This window comes from Lolium rigidum, chromosome 4 (genome assembly GCF_022539505.1).
Source record: "Lolium rigidum isolate FL_2022 chromosome 4, APGP_CSIRO_Lrig_0.1, whole genome shotgun sequence".
In the NCBI taxonomy this organism is placed as follows: domain Eukaryota; kingdom Viridiplantae; phylum Streptophyta; class Magnoliopsida; order Poales; family Poaceae; genus Lolium; species Lolium rigidum.
The window spans coordinates 251,423,473-251,442,408 of record NC_061511.1 but is presented as its reverse complement, the minus strand read 5'-3'; the positions used below and the strand labels follow the sequence as shown (position 1 = coordinate 251,442,408).

Below are 18,936 nucleotides of genomic sequence, written 5' to 3'. Positions count from 1 at the left end.
GTCGTTTTTGAATTCAGTATGAATCCTCACATCACAACATACACCAAAACAGCAACCGGTTTCAAATATCCTGCATACTCTGTACATGCGCCAGGAAACAAGGAGAGAGAAAATGCCTTTAGCTCACTTTCTGTGGGTTACACTAGAAACTAGTAGGAGAAAAGAAGTACCAATCTCAAAGCACATGGACGGTAATGATAGCTAGCGCCCGGGTTTGGTTACGTACCAAAACCTCGTCATATATATATATATATATATAGGACGGGCATTTGGTACGCACTAGTACCCGGGTGACCGTATCTAGCACCACACAAACGCATCAAGATAAGCACTGGGATTGGACCACCTCTCTTTTCCTTATATCTTATATCAATTTTACAAAATATGTGCATGTCCTGCCATGGGTCAGCCCATTGCAAATATGGAAACAACACAGTCTGTACACTGCTTTTAGCCTGCTTGTGGTCAGATTTAAAAATAGTGATGCAGTACACAAATTTGAACCATGTTTGCGAAAGGCAACGTAAACATGATCTGTAGCTGACAGCATCCGGTCCTGGGCTTTCTGCCCGTATCTGCCACTGCAGGTAATGGGCCTGGCACACAAACGATTCAAATTTTGAATCCATTAGGTACCCACCTGGGGCTTTGGGCCGGGTGGCAGTGGAGAGGTACTTAACATCATATAGCCTGTATGGGCTTCTGACGTTACCTGTACTCCATTCGGTACCAGCTTAGCCCGTTCCAGTATATGGCCATTCAGAACCTGATAGAATTACATTAGGTACCAAAATTCTGAATGTAGTAAAACGACTCGCATCATCCAGGTAGCAAAAGAATAAATGTCAGATTCAGTTTCCATGAATTACTAAACATAGAAGTTAGACTGACGACATGATGTGGAAAGCTCCAAAATGACCAACTAAGCAGGTACCTACAGAACTAGACCTAGGTACTTAAAGATGGTAATTCACAGCCACAGTCATACATGGCCATGCCTTTTTGCGCAATCATACATATAAAAAGCGTCTGAATTCATGGCAGTATATTTCTCAGCATCACTGGGACAAAAAATCGATGTATACTTTCATTAAACAGAAACACACCATGATCAGACTATTCCATGCATGGTCTGGGAGGCACCACACACAATGTGATTCAGCACCATGATTGAAGTTGTCAAGTACCTGCAATTGTATTCGGTACCAGGCTACCAGCACATGCGACGTCCGGCCCATTTGTTTGGCTACAGCATCACGAACCTGGCATCCAGGCATTAGGTACCAGTAATACGAAGATCCCTCTCTGGGAAAAGTCACCTGCATAATCCCGACCCTGCAAATGTCTCCTGCAAGAAAATATGGACATTTTAGTGGCCTCCAACAAATTTCAGGAAAAAATATGAACGATAGTCCAGGAACAAAAGTACGATCTGTTCACAAACAAAACAAGGGTCAGCTAGGTACTGACAGATATGGTTGCAGGAACTGAATGGTGAAAGGCAGTATAAAAAACTCCTGACATCATTTATATAAATTTTTAGAGCAACATTAAGAAGTAATCACTGACGAATGTCTACTGCAACAGAGTGTGCACTTTAGTGGCATCCAAAAAAAATTATTGTCACAGATGATCCAAAGAACTTGATTTTCTCCCAAACGAAACAAGAATCACTTTAGGTACCGACAGATTTATGATCAAGTACTGAATGATGAAAAATCTAGTCCTTTGGTTGCTAATTCAGTAGAGATGTAGCACCATCATTCAGCACCATATGATTCAGCACCTTATAGCTATTGGTTAAGCACATCAGACCAGTTTTTCAATTAAGCACCCATATAAACAGATTGCCAACACTCACCACTTGATGATTGTTTCATTTCACTAGAAGATTCTGTTTCATGCTCTACATACTGCCACAAAAGGATTGAATGCTAAATGAGAAGATATGCATTTTTTGGGATCAAGAGAAACATGAGCAGTTGCAGGTTGCCCACGAAAACCGCCCATGAATACAGGTACATGATTATCTCGAGCTAGGTACTGAATCAGAACCAACCTCGCAAAATGTGTAGTATCATCATTAAGTCTCTCCTAGAATTGACATCAATAAAATAAGTTCAGCACCCCATCTCCATTCAAATATCCTCAAACCTCAGTTCAGAAGAAAGCAGGCGAGAACCAGACCATGCGTGATTGTGAGCTTACCAAACATGAGGCGTAGTCGTGGTGTAGGACGCCACAGCCAACCCGTGTCGGCAGCAGCAGTACCCTGAGAACGACTCGGTACCTAGGAAAAAACTTATGCTTATAAAGCTACATAATTCTAAATGATGAATTTGGTAGGAAACACTAATTAGTGAACTAGCAAACAGTATAAAAAAGATCAAAGAAAGATTACTTCCATGTATAAACTAAAAGAGAGGCCTTGTACTAGTAGTACTTTGGATCCACAAACACAAATGATTCAGCACCCTAGAGTAATCTGTTAAGCACCCATGTACTCTAGTTTATACACGGAAAAAATCCAAGGCAAAGTCATGATTTTGAATCAGTACCTCAAGGTTAACTAGTCGGTACCTAGGAAAAATAAGCAAGCTTATGATGGATTTGTTAACAACCATCTAAATAAGGATTTTTATTGGAAGGAACTATACCACGAGCTGATGGCAAATAACCAGACTCATTAATTGTAACTAACAGAGAAAATGATGCAGAGAAAGAGTAGCCCTTCTATGAACTGATGTGCACATTATCACAATAAATTGGCAAGAAATAGATATCTCATGAGCGTCACCTAGAACTCCGACTCCACACACACACAGAGATCATCAAGTTACCCACAGGGCTCATGAAATGGCTGATGACCTCCACGACAAAATTCAGTACCCATCCACCACATTCGGTAGTATCGTTCGGTACCCTCCTTATATTTCCGAACCTGGCATTCAGGCATTAGGTACCAGTAATATGAAGATTCCTATTTGGGAAAAGACACCTGCAAAATCCCGACCCTGCAAATGTGTCCTGCAAGAAAATATGGACATTTTAGTGGCCTCCAACTAAATTCAGAAAAAATATATGGACGATAGTCCTTGACCTGTTCACAAACAAAACCAGTGTCATCTAGGTACAGATAGATATGGATCCAGGAACTGAATGATAAAAGTCAGTATAAATACTACTGTTATCATTTATCTATATTATAGAGCAACATTAAAAAGTAATCACTGTCAAAATGTCAACTGCAACAGAATGTGCACTTTAGTGGCATCCAATTAATTTTAGTGACACAAATGATCCAAAGAACTTGATTTGTTCCCAAACGAAACAAGTATCACCCCAGGTACCGACAGAACTATAATCAAGTACTGAATGATCATTCGGTACCCATATTAGATGCATTCAGTACTAGTGAGACATTTGGTCAGGTGCCAGATTCTACAATTCGTTAAGCACAACTACTCAAAAAAAATCTTTAGCTATCTTTTTCTGAATAGAAAAAGCAATGAAACCTAGTGAAGAACCAAGGTTGAAAGAACAAGAGATTAGTGCATACAATAGGGTAAGCACTCCTATGATTCAGCACTACATACAAACTTGTTAAGCACCTAACAAACCTCAAAGGAAAAGGCGAACAAAGAGAAGGAAAAAACTGCTCTTCTAAAATTATTCAAGCACCCTAAAAATAGAAGAAGACTAATATCCAAGAATGCATATGAACCAGCAACTCAAAAGCAACTTATTAAGCATGCCATACGATTCAGTACCTCGAAGTAATTTGTTAAGCATCATTATGATTCAGCACCTCAAAGCAACTTGTCAAGCACCCAGGAATGTACGTACAAAGACATTATCGCAGAGATAGCATTGGCAGGGATTTCTTTTGAATTTGTTTTATAGGAACCTTAAATTAATATGTGTCCAGAAAAATTGTTGTTTTCATTGAGCTTCCAAAGACAAGCAAGTATAGTAAACATATCAAATACCAAGGAAAGACTAACATTAGAGAAAAATCTCAGCAAGATTGCAGCTAAGAAATAGCTTAATGTGCAATATTCCAGCACCTGAAAATTTGCTGATGCCATGTGAACAACCACATGATCATTTCTTCCAGAGATACACTACAATTTAGTACCCTGCATTCAGTCATCAAGCACCTACTATTCAGTACCCAAGGATGCAAGATTCATATGTTAATTTGTTAAGCACCCACAATTCAACAATTCAGCACCACAGAGTAACGTGTTAAGCACTCACATGGTTCAGCACCTCAGAGAAGTTGGTTAAGCACCCACGATTCAACACCACAGAGAAACTTGGTAATTAAGCACCCAACCCTGGCTGAACTTGATAAGCATACCAGTTCTATATCCTTGGACAAACATTATCTAGAATTGAGAAAATCTCTGGGTCAAGTAGATGGAACAAAGTAGTTGGTTAAGTATCATCCTATGTATTCATTTAGTACCATCTGCCAGCTGTTACTAACTTCACTACAAGGACAAACCATATGCATTAGGATTAAACACGAGTCGGAGACTTCATTCATCAACTCGTATCATCCATCTTGAAACATGAATTCGACACCAAATGTTCTCCTTCAAAAGATGCTACAGATTAGGATTATTTAGCATCAACTATGAGGAAAGGTTCAGAGATGGATGAAACAGAATTTGACAGACAACACAATCATAAGGCACGTTCGGCACCCTGATTCAAATTGTTACGTGCTCTGTTCAAATGAATCAAGCAAGTCAGCACCTCGTAGCAACTTGTTAAGCACCACATGTATGATTTGGCACCCTCATAAAATCCCACAGACCAAATTGTTAGAGTACTCATCAGTAGACTTGCAGATGTATTACTGTTAATCACTCAAACTCGATACCAAGTGTTTAAAAAAAGACAAATCGGCACAGCAAGAAGTGCACACAAAATGAAGAACAAAGCATTCCATATATATGGAGCAAAATTTCCATACGCAATAGAACCGCCATATCAACACCATATTACTTTTTATTTTAACTTGTAATTTTATTTCCAGGTGTAAGAAGATGAGAGAATACCAAGTACTACCTGATTTTCACTCTGAATTTATTATTACTAGTAGGCACATGTGCTTAGGAGTGTTCTCCACCCATAATATCAAGAAGCTGTGTCGAATAAATGAATTTATAACTATCCAGGAGATCCTGACAACACTGAATTTATCACCACAACAAACTAATTAAGACTGACGTACACATGAGTTTCAACCTCTAAACCTCCGCACATCGGTATGTTTAAACATAAGATGCTGGCACCATTGCCAAATTCGAGCATTAGAACAGAAAGCATGACATATTTTCAAACAGGTGTTCAAATGGTAAACTCCTAAAACACTACTCTGAATCCACAAACACGAAGATCATCGGTTTTCCCTCTGTGCACCTCGAAATGCATCTGGCCACTACTCTATCTTGATTGCATACCGATGCAAGGTGGCAAAATGCACTACCAGCATCTAAAACACCCATCTAAAAATCATGCAAAGCATGCATGTGAGAATCACCAATCTGTAAAAAGAAATGATGCGGTCTCTTGACTTAAGTTGTTCAGCTAACCTAGAAGCAACGGCATTCAAACCATTCCTCTCGCCAATGGCTTCAGACAACTCACGCCTGGCAACCTCCAATTTGTTTTCCACAAGCTGGATTCTCCACTCCCATTCGGACTTGGCGATCCGCATCTCCCCCTCAATGGTGGCTGTGCTCCTCCTTACAAGTGCGTTGACAAATTCCATGAGCCGTTCCCCCCAGATCCATGTGAAACACTGCATTGAAGTCACGGGATATATGAAGAATTAATGAACATTATCTTGTGCAGCGCAACACAACTGAAGATAAAAAAGGCAAAAGGGGGTCAATCTCCACTTACCGAAGATGCTCTACACTTGAAAAAATTCTTGCCTCCGCTTGATTGCTTAGTAGAGGTGAATCTAGCCGCGGGCACCCGGCAAGCACACTGCAGAAGTGGCCGCCCATCGTCGAACGCCCCGGAGGATGTCGTGTACATTGCGCCGCACGAAACGGAATCACTCCCATCCATCCTGACCGTGGGAGGTCCGACAGCGAGGAAGGAGTGGGCGTGATTTCCGGCTAGGAGCAAAGCAAATCGACGGACCAAGGGGCGCGGACGCGGCGGCTGGATGGGGAAGCAGCGGCGCGTGGGCGATGCTATTCTTGGCGATGCACCGGGCAGGCCGGCGAATCGTCTATGCGTCGGGCCGGCCGGGGGAGCGGCGGGGACGCGGAGACGGTACGGTGGACCGGTGGCGCGTGTGCGATGCGCCGGACAGGCCGTGGAATCGGCGATGTGCCGGGACAGACGGGGGATCGGCGGGGACGCTGCGAGTGGACGGGGAAGCGGCGGCGCGTTGGCGATGCTGCTCGTGGCGGCGCTGGATCCTCTGGCCGGGGAAGCGTCGATGCGCCAGACCGGCCGGGGAAGCGGCGTGCGCCGGACCAGCCGGGGCGGGCTTGAACTGTCCGTCGGATCCTGGTGCGCGGCCTACGTTTCGGCTCGTCATGGTCGGCGTGTCTGGGTTGGTCGGGGGTGTGCGGGGCGGTTGGATCTGGCCGGAGCTGCCGGTCGGGGCGAGGAGGGTTGGCTTTTTATCGTGGGTGATGTGAGTGCGGTGAGATGAAGTGGCGGTCCATGCCTGTGGCCACAAAAAGTACTGTCAGGAGGCACAGTGGTCCATGACAGGACACAATATGGACCATCAAAAAGCTACTCCTCAAAATTCCTCTTTGGGACACTGGACCACATCCATAAAATGCAGTATATTGAGACAAAACTTGTTTCTAGCACGAATCTCCGAGGCAGTGGATGGTGAGAGATGTGGTCACCACGGTGACCGCACATACATATAGTTTTGTCTATATATATATATATATATCATCGGAAAGCCACTGAACCGCACCGATGAAAAAAAAATCCCCACGCTCATGTTTTCCTCTCCCGACCTGTTCACCATCCATAGGAGCCTCCCACCGGGATCCTCCCTGGGCGTTCACGCCCGCCATCCCTGCCTCCCCTACCGCCGCCCCTGGCCCCAAGGACCACCGCGCCGCCCCGTCCCCAGGCACCACCACCACCGCCCCGGGGGCCTCGCGCCATGGCCGCCCCAGCCCCGGTTACGCCGCCGCCTTTCCCGGATCCTCAACGCCGGCAGGTCCGGCACCTCTCCAGTCAACCCCGGCTCCCGGGAATCTTCTCGGCAGCTCTCCTCTGCCCAACCTGCGCCGCCGCAGCCTAGCTCCCCGGCGTTCCAGCTGCGCTGCCAATGGACTGTTGTGCTGCGAGGTTGGTCGACATCCATGGACAGGGCGACGCGGCCATGCTCCTCCTGCAGATGGGCATTGGGGCGACGCTGCCGGGGGCGAACTTTGCCATCGCGTCCGTACGCGTCTCAGTGGGGTACGCTGCAGTAGTTCATCTGCAGATTTTCTTCCGTTCACTTGCGCAGTTCTTCAGCAGTTTCTTATTTTTACTTGAGTAGACACGTGCGTGCATGTGCATCCTCTGTATTTTCTGCCACCTGATCCCAGAGCTATACCAGCCGGTGAGCAATCTCACGGAACTGCTCTCGCTCGGGCCACCACCGCAACAAACTATATCTGTGTATTTTCTGTCTATTGGGTTGGGCAGTTCAGATAGGTTCAGAAGGAAAGTGCAGGTGCAAGAATGCAAATAGAGAGGAAACTAGTCAAAGTGAGGTAGAATTGGGAGAAGTACGAGAACGCCTATTCCTGACAGTACATGTTTTTGGTTTTCTCTCGTGAACATGAATGAAATTGTACTGCCATCCGCTCCGCTCTACACTTATCTATACCTAATAATAAAGGAGCCTTTTCAGATTACAATGATTTGAGCACTCCCAAAGACTTAGCCTTTTCAGATTACAATGATTTCTAATCAGCTTTTGGAAAGCAGGTTCTGGTTTTCGTATTTTAAAGAACACCTAACCCATCAGAATATACAAGGCAAGCCATAGAAACAGTGGAAACGCAACATGATGGTGCATCAAACTGTGCTTTTCAAAATATTATAGAACAGAAAACAATTTACAAACATTAGCTACTGTAGATAATCGGTGAATGCATGATCATAGCTACAATCTTCAAAACAAGATAATCAATTCAATAACTGTTGCAGATTTTTGTTGTTTCAAGATATTACAGAAAAGGGGCAGAGGTTGTGCTGGCTTTATTTTATTAATATTAACAGGTTTAATACATACAGTACACGAATTCTGATGCAGGCAAACCATTTGGTAGTTGGTACATAGTATAAAATCATGGATGCAAAAGAAGAGAGAAGGAAAAGAGATAGAGAGCGGTATGCACGGATGACAACTGAAGAAAAGCAGGATAAACTGAAAAAATGCCGTGAAGCCTATCAGCAAAAGAAAACAAAAGAGCCGGAGCAAAGGACAAAAAGATGTGCACAAGATAGGCAGAGATATGCAAATATGCAGTCAGAAAAAAAGAAAGCAAGAATAGAACAAGTCACAGCTAATCGTGAATTGAAGCGCAGCACACCATGCAAAGAATCAATTGCGATGGTCAACCCAGCGTATATTGCAACAGAACAGGAAGTCGGTACATTCACACTAAATATGAGACAAAGAAAGCTTGTGACACCAGGAGAAAGACAAACATTGCTACACCGTCGAAACGAAGAGTTCACGGTAAAAAAGAGGAAAATTGTTTCAGTATCATCACAAGAAGACACATCCGTGGTGAACAGTGGCAAGGATATCATAGAACCTCTAAAGCAACCAGAAGTTTTGATTGATGGTAATACTTAAATTCTATACAACAATGACACATGAAACTCATATAGAGTATGTAGAACTAACAATCTTTCATGGACAGGCATTCGGTATCCATTGTGTTCAACCAACAAAGAAGAAGATGCAACAACACAGCCATTTATCAATGATGATGAACATGGTAAGGCTATTGATCTCATAATATCCATGATGAAAAAGGGCAACGGTGATATACAAAAGCCAGAGATCAGGACTAACTGTAATATTCCAATTCTAATTATATATGATACTCATACATACCCAAAACAATATACAGTATAAGAAACTAACCAACTAAAATGGACAGACATCTCCTCTTCGGTGTGTCCAACAAACAAAGACGAAGATGCACTGGCACAATCATTCTCCAATGATGATGATCACGGTACGGTTATCAATATCATATATATATATATATATATATATATATATATATATATTATATGATATACTCATACATACCCAAAATAAGATAAAATATAAGAAACTGACCATGTTTCATCTCAGACATCCCCTCTTCAGCGTGTCAAAGAAACATAGGCGAAGATACACCAGCACAGTCAATCAACAATGATGATCACGGTAAGGTTATAAATTACACACATATTATTATAGTAAACAGTAGCTAAGATAAAATCAAATTTGAACGAAAATTTAGCGTGGGGAGCACCGAACTTCCAGCAGTCCCCCAGCTAGGCGCCTGACAATCTGCGTGGTAGCGGCGACGGCAGTCTGGTGACCAAAACGTTCCGAGGTGGCAGTACTCAGCCCGGCTCTGTGTGGTCGGACTGACGTTCCCGGGTGCCACGTTGTGGCTGCAGCTCGCCATGGGACTCGCGCACTACGTCGTCACCACAATCCTCATCACCTGGCGCGTGGCCATGGGCCATGGCAGCCATGAGGTGTGCCTATCGTTTTGACGAGGGAACATTATCCTGTGACGTAGGTTTAGGGAAGCATGGCGGCGTGCATCGCCAACCACCGCAGTTGGGTTACGTGGCTAGGGGCGAACTGATGCGACCTGAGGTTGCCCGGCGGCGTACATATCCAACCAACCGTAGCTGGGCTACCCTGTCGGAGGTGAACAGAGGCGATTCTACAGTTCGATCATGAGCGTCGCGTCCTGCGGCGATCTGTGCCACCGGGGGACGCAGTTGTGCGAGTCGCCGGGCGTGATGACTACGGTCTCGTCGTCAAGTTCCTGGCAGCCTCCAGCGTCGATGATGCGTGACCTGACGGTGTTACTGGCGCCGATCTTTCGCCGAAGATGTCGTGGAGGAGACCGCCCTCCTATCCGTCGACGTAGTTTTAATCGCTACTGTTTTTTTTAGGTAAACGCTGCCAATCAGCCGACCGATCGCGGATGGAAAATCGGTTGTTTCCGCAACTAGCACGTGGATGGGTCCCACTGTTCCTTATTTTAAAGCTGGCCACACAAATCCTCCTTCCTCTTCTAATTATCCAAAATTGGACCTTGCCTCCTCCTCCTCACCGAGCGCGCCGCCGGCTCCTCCTCATTTTCTACCCACTTAGCGCGCCGCCTGCTCCTCCCCCGGCGAGCGCCTCGCTGCCCCAGCTCCTCCCCGGCGAGCGCCTCGCCCCACGGCCCCAGATCCTGGCGAGCGCGTTAACGCTCCAAGGCCTCCTCCGACGAGCGCTATGCCGTCGAGCGTGTTGGCCGGGAGTGCGCCGCCGCTCCTCCTCCGCCGGCGAGAGCTTCCTGCTCCCAGAACAGGAAATTCTACTGAAAAAACGCCATGAAGCCTATCGGCAAGAGAAAACAAAAGAGCAGGAGCAAAGATATGCAAATATGCATTCAATAAACAAAAAATCTAGAATAGAACAAGTCACATCTAATCATGGATTGAAGCGCATCACAAAATGCAAAGAATCAATTGCGATGGTAAACCCAACATATATCGCAACCGAACTAGAAGTCCATACATCTACCTTAAATGTGAGACAAGGAGAAACACAAACAGTGCTACATCATCGAAATGGACAGTTCTTGGCAAATCAGAGAAACACTTTATCAAAGTTATTAGTATTTGATATCAATTGGACAATTTAGAGCACTTCTTAGCATGATCAGCTTCTGTGATCATTACACATGAGGACGGTGACAATCTCCGGAATTTTCGGGAGCAGCTATGAAGTCGTTTGCTTTTGTATCGATTTTCATGATTTATTTGGCCCCGCGCGTTGCTGCGGAAAAGCAAAATATTTTGAACTTCAAAAAAGAAAATAGAAAGAAAATATCATGCATCGCCTATCACAAACTGACCAAAATTTTAGAAAGGCCTCTGTCTCCTGCCTGGATGATTTATGTTTTGAATTAATCATGAAATTGCACAATATTCCAATAATATTCACTTTTTTAAATATGCCGAGAGCCGATGCATTACCTGCACTTGGAGCATGTATATCTGTACATGTGCCATATGCACTTGCTTGGCAGCTAACCTTGTCTGATACATCTCCTTATTTCAATGTCTTGTTTGTTTTTGCGCAAGCTGTCTGTCTCCTTGGACGGCCATGCATGACGGACATGATCTCCGGTCTGTTGACAACGAAGAAGTTGGTGCTGGAGTAAAGTCTATGGCGCAATATGCACTCGATCCAATCGGGGACTGCTAACTACACTCATGCCAAGCTGGCTCTGTCCAATGGACCGGTAGTCCTCTTTTGCAGATGTACGTGGACATAAACATATTAGCAGACCTCTCTGTTAAATATCTGGTAGACTGGTGCATAGTATTTGCAGCACAAAAGTATGAATACACATAGGATTGACCTTTGCTAGTAGTTATTTATTGTCACGACACCTCATCTTTTAATTATTACCCATCAACACACCCCTGTTGATAACCAACTCACGAACACATGACTCTTACAATCAGCTGACACCACGGTATGATTTTGCTATTTGGAGATGCCCGGTGAGCGCGGCCATACATTGACGTAGAAGGCGCCGACCTCGGCCCCTCCCACCCGGGGGAGTGCAGCGCGGTGCCACAAGCCCACAACAGCCACGCAATTCCCTCCAACTCCAGAGTTAGTCTGAATTTTGCACCAACAAAAGTAGCAGATGGGCGAGCTTGACGAGACAAAATTGTTCACACCGGATGGCTGGAGCACCAGTGCGGCGGAGACGCGTTTTATGAGGCTGCTCTGGCAAGTTGCTGTGCACCTGGCTCGTTCTACCGGCACTAGTAGGAAAAGCCTCATCAGTGGCGCACAAAAAATGGATTCTGTGGCGCATGGGAGGTGCGCCACAGAAACTTCGCCACAAAAATAAGGTTTACGTGGCGCACCGGTCCATGCGCCACGGAATTAAGGTTTACGTGGCGCATGTGTTCTTAGGTGCGTCACGGAAAAAGCGTGCGCCACGGAATTGGTTTTCGGTGCGCCACAAAATTTGCTTGTATTATACACGATTTTGTGCTGCTCTGCTATACACATGCGGTTTATAGACAGCAATATACGAGTTATATACACGGCAACATTCAGATATAATATAAATATCATGTACATTGCACGGATATAACGTAGACATCATCATCACATTACTTAGAGCCCGATCGAGATACATATATAGTGGCAAGTGTCAAATGTTTTGCATACAACTCTTAATTCATACAAAATTCACAATTTGGAGATACAAAGTAGTCTTCATCCGGTTCCTCCTTTGCTCCCTCATCTCTACCCACCAGGCTCGCTTGCATCGGGGTCTTCATCCAGTTCCTACTATGATGAAAATGGAAGAAAGTGAGACCAACAAGTCCGATGCACAAGAGAAATGGAATAAATGCCTCATACATTGTTGGTCAACACAAATATTAACATTCAGGGATGGCGTAAGTGAGACCAAGTCCGATGCACAAGAGATTGATATTTGTGATATCTTACCAGGCTCACTTACGCCACCCCCGAGTGTACGGTGACCAAACATTTTAATCATCAGCATTTTGAAAATCTCAAAGTAAATGGAATGACAAAATGGAATAAGTGCCTCATACATTGTTGGTCAACACAAATACTATGGTCAGAAACCATAGTTGCAGTATACACCGCAGTATACTTTGCGAAGGGCCCCCTTTCCCCGGCCGCTGTTCCGTGAACGGGTGCTTGACGACACAACAACGCCGATCTGCCTCTCCGGCGCAGAACCACGGCAGTCCCTCGCCGTCTAGTGAACGAGTCCTTGATGCAAAGACCGTGCCGGCCTGCCCAGCATTATGGCGGGCCGTGTTGCCACGCTTCAGACCGTGTGTCCCGCGCCCTGCACTGTTCGCCTTCTTGCCCGATGAACCAATAAACTGATCGTTGGAATAAGGAAACCGATGACGGCCGGTCGCAAGATTAAATTGCGATCGGTCGTCATCGGCTTCCTTATTCCAACGATTAGTCTATTCGTTCACCGGGCAAAAAGACGAAGAGTGCAGGGCGCGTGAGACACGGCCTGAAGCGCGGCAACAGGGGTCGGCATGATGCTAGGGAGGCCGGCACCGTCTTTGCATTAAGGACTCGTTCACGTACTCGGACGGCGAGAGAAGAAAAGTGGTGATGCGCCGGAGAGGCAGATCGGTGTTGTTGTCTCGTCAAAGACTCGTTCACGGAACGGCGGCCGGGGAAAGGGGGGCCCGTCTACAAAGTATATTGCGGCGTATAGGTGACCAAACATTCTAATCATCGGCACTAAAATGGAAAAAAGAGCCAAGTGGTATCTCAACTAGATATCATATGACTCATACTTTGTTGGTCGAAAGAAATATTAACATTCCGGGATGGGGTCAGTGAGGCCAGGTAGGATGCACAAGAGATTGATATTTGTGCCATCGCACCGAGCTCACCGGCCCCACCCCGCAGTGTACAAGTGACCAAACAATTTAATCATCGGCACTAAAATGGAAGAAAGGCCAATGCAATTAAGAAGTAGCTAGTATGAACTAAATGGAATGCCTCATACTTTGTTGGTCGAAACAAATATTAACATCCAGGGATGGAGTAAGTGAGGCCGGGTAGGATGCACAAAATATTGATATTTGTGCCATCACACCAGGCTCACTTGCTCCACCCCCGAGTGTACGAGTGATCGACCAACCATCTAATCATCGGCAAGTACAAAAACACCAACAAACCAGCAACCATGGTGACACAAGTCAAGATGCTCAAACACACATAGCATGCATGGAGTAGATGCTCCAAAGGGATTATTCATCACTTGGTATATAGACCAAGTGATGCTGGCAAAAGAGAGGCCAATCAAGAACCAGTAAATCCAGTAAGTGATAGATATGCCTAAACAAGCAACAACACATAGCATATCCCAGCTAACCAGATGAGACAAGTCTTGGTAGCCAACTGAATCACCTAGCACCACCTAGCCTTTTAAAACCATCAGAAACAGTCCTTTTTCTTCAAAGGATACCACAGTGGCATTCATTTACATGATCCCCTACTATGGATATCTATATTTTCATCAAAGCCAACAAGAAAAGGATACCACAGTGACTTCATTTACATGATTCCCTAATGTGAATATCTCTATTTTAGTATACCATCATAAGGATTCCATTTAAATCACACATTTTAGTATCTGTTCTTATCCAAGTTTTTGCCTCAGCCTTTGCATCATTGGCTGAGCCAAGACATCAAGCATCCGGCCAGGGAGCATTCTTTCTTTTTAGGGAACTATATGAACTATATGCACATGATCCGAGTAAGCATCCCCACTAATCGAGCATTATAAGCATAGTAGCATACCATAAGCTCACAAGAATCCATCAAGTAAATCTTCACAAGGATACCACAGTAGCATAGTAGCATACCATAAGCTCACAAAAATCCATCATTTTCTTCACAAGGATACCACAGTAGCATACCATAGTAGCATTTCATGCATTTAAATGAACCAGTAGCATCAAAACCAACCAAATGTCCAACTAGCGAGCAATACCAAGTGAGCAAGTCAGCCTTTGCATCATTGGCTGAGCCAAGACATCAAGCATCTGGCCAGGGAGCATTCTTTCTTTTTAGGGAACTATATGAACTATATGCACATGATCCAGTAAGCATCCCCACTAATCAGAGCATTATAAGCATAGTAGCATACCATAAGCTCACAAGAATTCCTCAAGTAAATCTTCACAAGGATACCACAGTAGCATAGTAGCATACCATAAGCTCACAAAAATCCATCATTTTCTTCACAAGGATACCACAGTAGCATACCATAGTAGCATTTCATGCATTTAAATGAACCAGTAGCATCAAAACCAACCAAATGTCCAACTAGCGAGCAATACCAAGTGAGCAATTCTTCATTACCTTGTACAGGTTCAGACATGGATTTATTTCCAACAAAGGATGTAAATCAAATTAACATCATTGAATTAAATTGAATCATTACCATCACATGGTTCATCAATAACAAGTGGCAGTAAATCTCCACAAACAACAGGTACATATGATCCAGTAAGCCACACAGGCATAGCAAGTGATATAAGTTGACAATAACCAACACCAATATGTAGTAGCAGCATAGAAGTGTCACTGATATAGAACACTCCAATAAAAATCACTAGCTCACCAGTTAATGGTAAGCAAGTACAGAAAGGCATAGACAATTTCTATTGCTTAAGACAAGCAACAACAAGGATTAGCAGCATAACAATATACTAACCACTAGCAATCCAGGCTCCAAATGGAACCTTTGGAGCAGATATATATAGAGCCAATATAGCATGTCACTGGTAGCTGGTGTTCATATGAACACCATATGAAGCAAAACGATTAGGGGCATCCAGAGCAACAACAGCAATGCATCCAGAGCAACAGCAGCAATGCATCCAGAGCATCAATGCATCCAGAGCATTTCGTCGAGCACGTTGTGCTCGCGTGGGGGAGGAAGAGGGAGGGGAGGGGAGGGAGCTCACCGACGACGAAGACAGTTGTGGAGGAGCTCACCGATGACGACGGCAGGGGTGGAGGTCGCGGCGGCTCCTCCACCTTGACGCGGCGGCGGCTCCTCCACCTTGACGCCGCGCCGGCCCCTCCTCCTCCACGCCGCATCGGCTTGTGCTGCTGGTGGCGGGGATGGGTGGAGTGTGGCGGCATGCGGCCCTCGCGGAGGAAGGCGACGGCGACGGCAGCGCTCGCCATGGAAGGCGGCGGCGCGGGGAGAGGGGAGAGGGGAGAGAGTGGTATACGGGCGAGGGAGGGGTACGGCCATGTTATAGGACACGTTATTTCCGTGGCGCACCGAGGCCGGTGCGCCACGAACACGTCATTTCCGTGGCGCACCGAGGCCGGTGCGCCACAGAATACGTTATTTACGTGGCGCACGCGAGTGCGTGCGCCGTAGAAAAAGTAAAACCAATGATTGGGCGTGACAGGGTGTGAGCCCCACCACGTTTTTGTGGCGCAGTGTTCCATGGTACGCCACAAAATTAAGCTCTTTCTGTGGCGCACCGTTCCTGGTGCGCCACAAAATAAAATTATGTGGCGCATTCTTAAGGATGCGCCACAGAACTAAGCTCCGCCTATAAGGGTTTTCCTACTAGTGCGGGACGTCAGGGACATCGCGTCGCGCGGAGGCGGGGAAAGTCCGCACCGGAGCCGTCTGGTTCTAGGAACACCGTCTCCGTCGTGATGGACACTGACCAGATAGCCCACTAAGCAAGCAGATCCCAATAGAAGTTGTTGCCGCCGTAAATTTGGACCGCGATAGCTCATCTGTCCACGTCCGGCCGAGGCATCGTGCCTATCCTCATGCGCTCTAAGGCGAGCTACCGGCTGCAAAATCTCGACGGATAGGCGGATAGCATTTTTGTCTCTGATGTTCTATGGTTACTCAATTTTCCTTGAGTTTTGAGAATATCTATATGGTATTGTATTCCTTGCAGCTATAAAATAATTATTAGTGGTCATAAAAATGATACATGTAAGTGATGGATGAATTTACAAAAAGAGTCGATTTTTTATAAATGCTAACCGTATGAGTGAGATCAACTCGATTGTGCTCCCAACACAACGAGTCGAGTACTTGTATGTCAGACTTTTCAAAATTGATTGAAGCTAAATACCAATGCGATTCGTTGATATTTATTGGAAGATGAACCTGTAATGAACATATTTGAGTTACGTGTAGACATGTATAATAACGAATTAAAAGTTGTTAAACGTATAAATTGATAATTATGGATATCGAATATTACCAGGTCATGTTCCAAATAGTTTTCGACAACTTTTGTCATACCGGTAGGCCCTATTCCCTTTTCACCATTTTGCTTTAACAGCCTGGTAATAAAGGGATTCTCAAAATATATTTTAGCATCATTTTGATTTTGCACATGTGCTTGCTCCTTTAGACAACATATATACCCGCTGATTACCTATAAAGATTAAAAAACAAATTACTAATGGGTATTAATAATATAACAAACTATTTTTGTTGCTAGCAAGGGGACTTACTTCATCGTCTAGCCATTTTGTTTCATCTAGCAGACACATTAGATAACGCTTTTTTATAGATATGTCATCTATTTTTACAAGTATATCATCTTCATTGGAGTATTGTATGACACAGTGAGCACAAGCATCCAATTGGGTCAATGTGTAATCTGCAAAAAAAAGTAAAATAACAAGTATATTTTGAATAAATACACCTACATGCATAATACTTTTAATAAGAAAACAGAAAATTAAAATGAATATTATACCCTGTGGTAGATGGTCATATGTTAAACTATTTGCTGTATGTTGTGGTAGCTTATCATCATCTTGTGAAATAGGTGCTTCTGCTAGCTGATCATCATCTTCTGAAATAGATCCTTCTGGTAGCTGATCATCATCTTCTGAAATAGATCCATCTTCTGAAATAGATCCTTCTGGTAGCTGATCATCATCTTCTGAAATAGATCCTTCTGGTAGCTGATCACCATCTTCTAAAGTAGATACTTCTTGTAGATTATCATCATCTGATAACTTGTTTGGTGATGAGATTGATGACAATGGCTCATCATTCATTTGATTCTCTGATTCGGAACTAATCGTTTCAGGACATTCAGAAACCGTCGAGATGGTAGGTGATTCTTGTAATTTTGCTTTTTTCAGACGGTTATCAAAATCATCTTCCGTGGTTGTTTCAGTGTTGTGATTCATCTTCTGCAAACACAAGCAAAACAATATAAGTTAAACATCCAAAATCCAGCTGAAAGCTGCAGGAAAGGAACCGTAAAACTCGTGAATCCAGAGACAACGCCTGAACTCATGAGACTTTGGACAAGCAATGACTCTGATGCAACATATTTCCGGGACAACATAAGATTTTTCAACGGACACTTCTCGTTTACTACTCTATACTGCAACCTTGACAGAGACACAACTGACATGCGAACGGCTGGCATTTACACTTTTCGAGCTCATGGTCAGATCTATCACAATATACATTCATTTTTTAATGGTCGCTCAGATCCAAAGCATTTGGAGCTATACTTCTATGACGATGATCCAAGCTTAGAGCATCGCTACCGTCGTTGCCGCAAAGAAACGTACGAGCAAGACAAACACATAGTCGGTATAATAACCGGCATTTTACGTGACAACCCATACTCTGAACAATTTAGGAGTTTGGGACAAGCCGAAAACCTTGATGACTACAGGCTCATCTTGAACCTTGACCAGAGATTGGATCAGAGAAGATACAACGCACCAATCACTTCGGAGGTAGCTGCAGTGTGGATAGAAGGAAATGAAGCAGGAAAAAGTTTTGACAAGAATGTAATACTACATGGAAAGAACAAGGAAATACAGACCATTAAATCATATTATGGGTGCTATGATCCGTTGTCGTATCCTCTGTTCTTTCCAAGAGGTGAACTAGGTTGGCATTCCAAGATCCCAAAGAACAAAACAAAACAGGCAGATGTGACAAAGGCTGCTGCAGAAGATGATGATGATGACATTGACCCAGGTTAATATTTTACATATTACCATCTAGAAATTTTAGTATTGATATATAGTACACTCCTAACCATGCAACTATTTTTTTAATGTCGGAATGCTTGAAACAG

At 44.3% G+C, this 18,936-nt stretch overlaps 1 protein-coding gene across 2 annotated transcripts; it reads right to left on the bottom strand.

Annotated features, from left to right (window-relative positions):
- Positions 1–2,928: 2,928 nt before the first annotated feature.
- LOC124650229 lies at positions 2,929–6,128 on the bottom strand. 2 transcript variants are annotated; one of them, XM_047189783.1, is made up of 3 exons: positions 5,920–6,128; positions 5,607–5,815; positions 2,929–3,027 (listed from the first exon to the last, which is right to left on the bottom strand). In XM_047189783.1, exons 1-3 carry the CDS (start codon positions 6,088–6,090, stop codon positions 2,949–2,951), a joined length of 459 nt encoding a protein of 152 aa, XP_047045739.1. In that variant the 5' UTR covers positions 6,091–6,128; the 3' UTR covers positions 2,929–2,948. The 2 variants fall into 2 exon arrangements, with proteins under 2 accessions (XP_047045739.1, XP_047045738.1); XM_047189782.1 differs by lacking the exon at positions 2,929–3,027 and having other exon boundaries at positions 5,353–5,815.
- Positions 6,129–18,936: the final 12,808 nt, after the last annotated feature.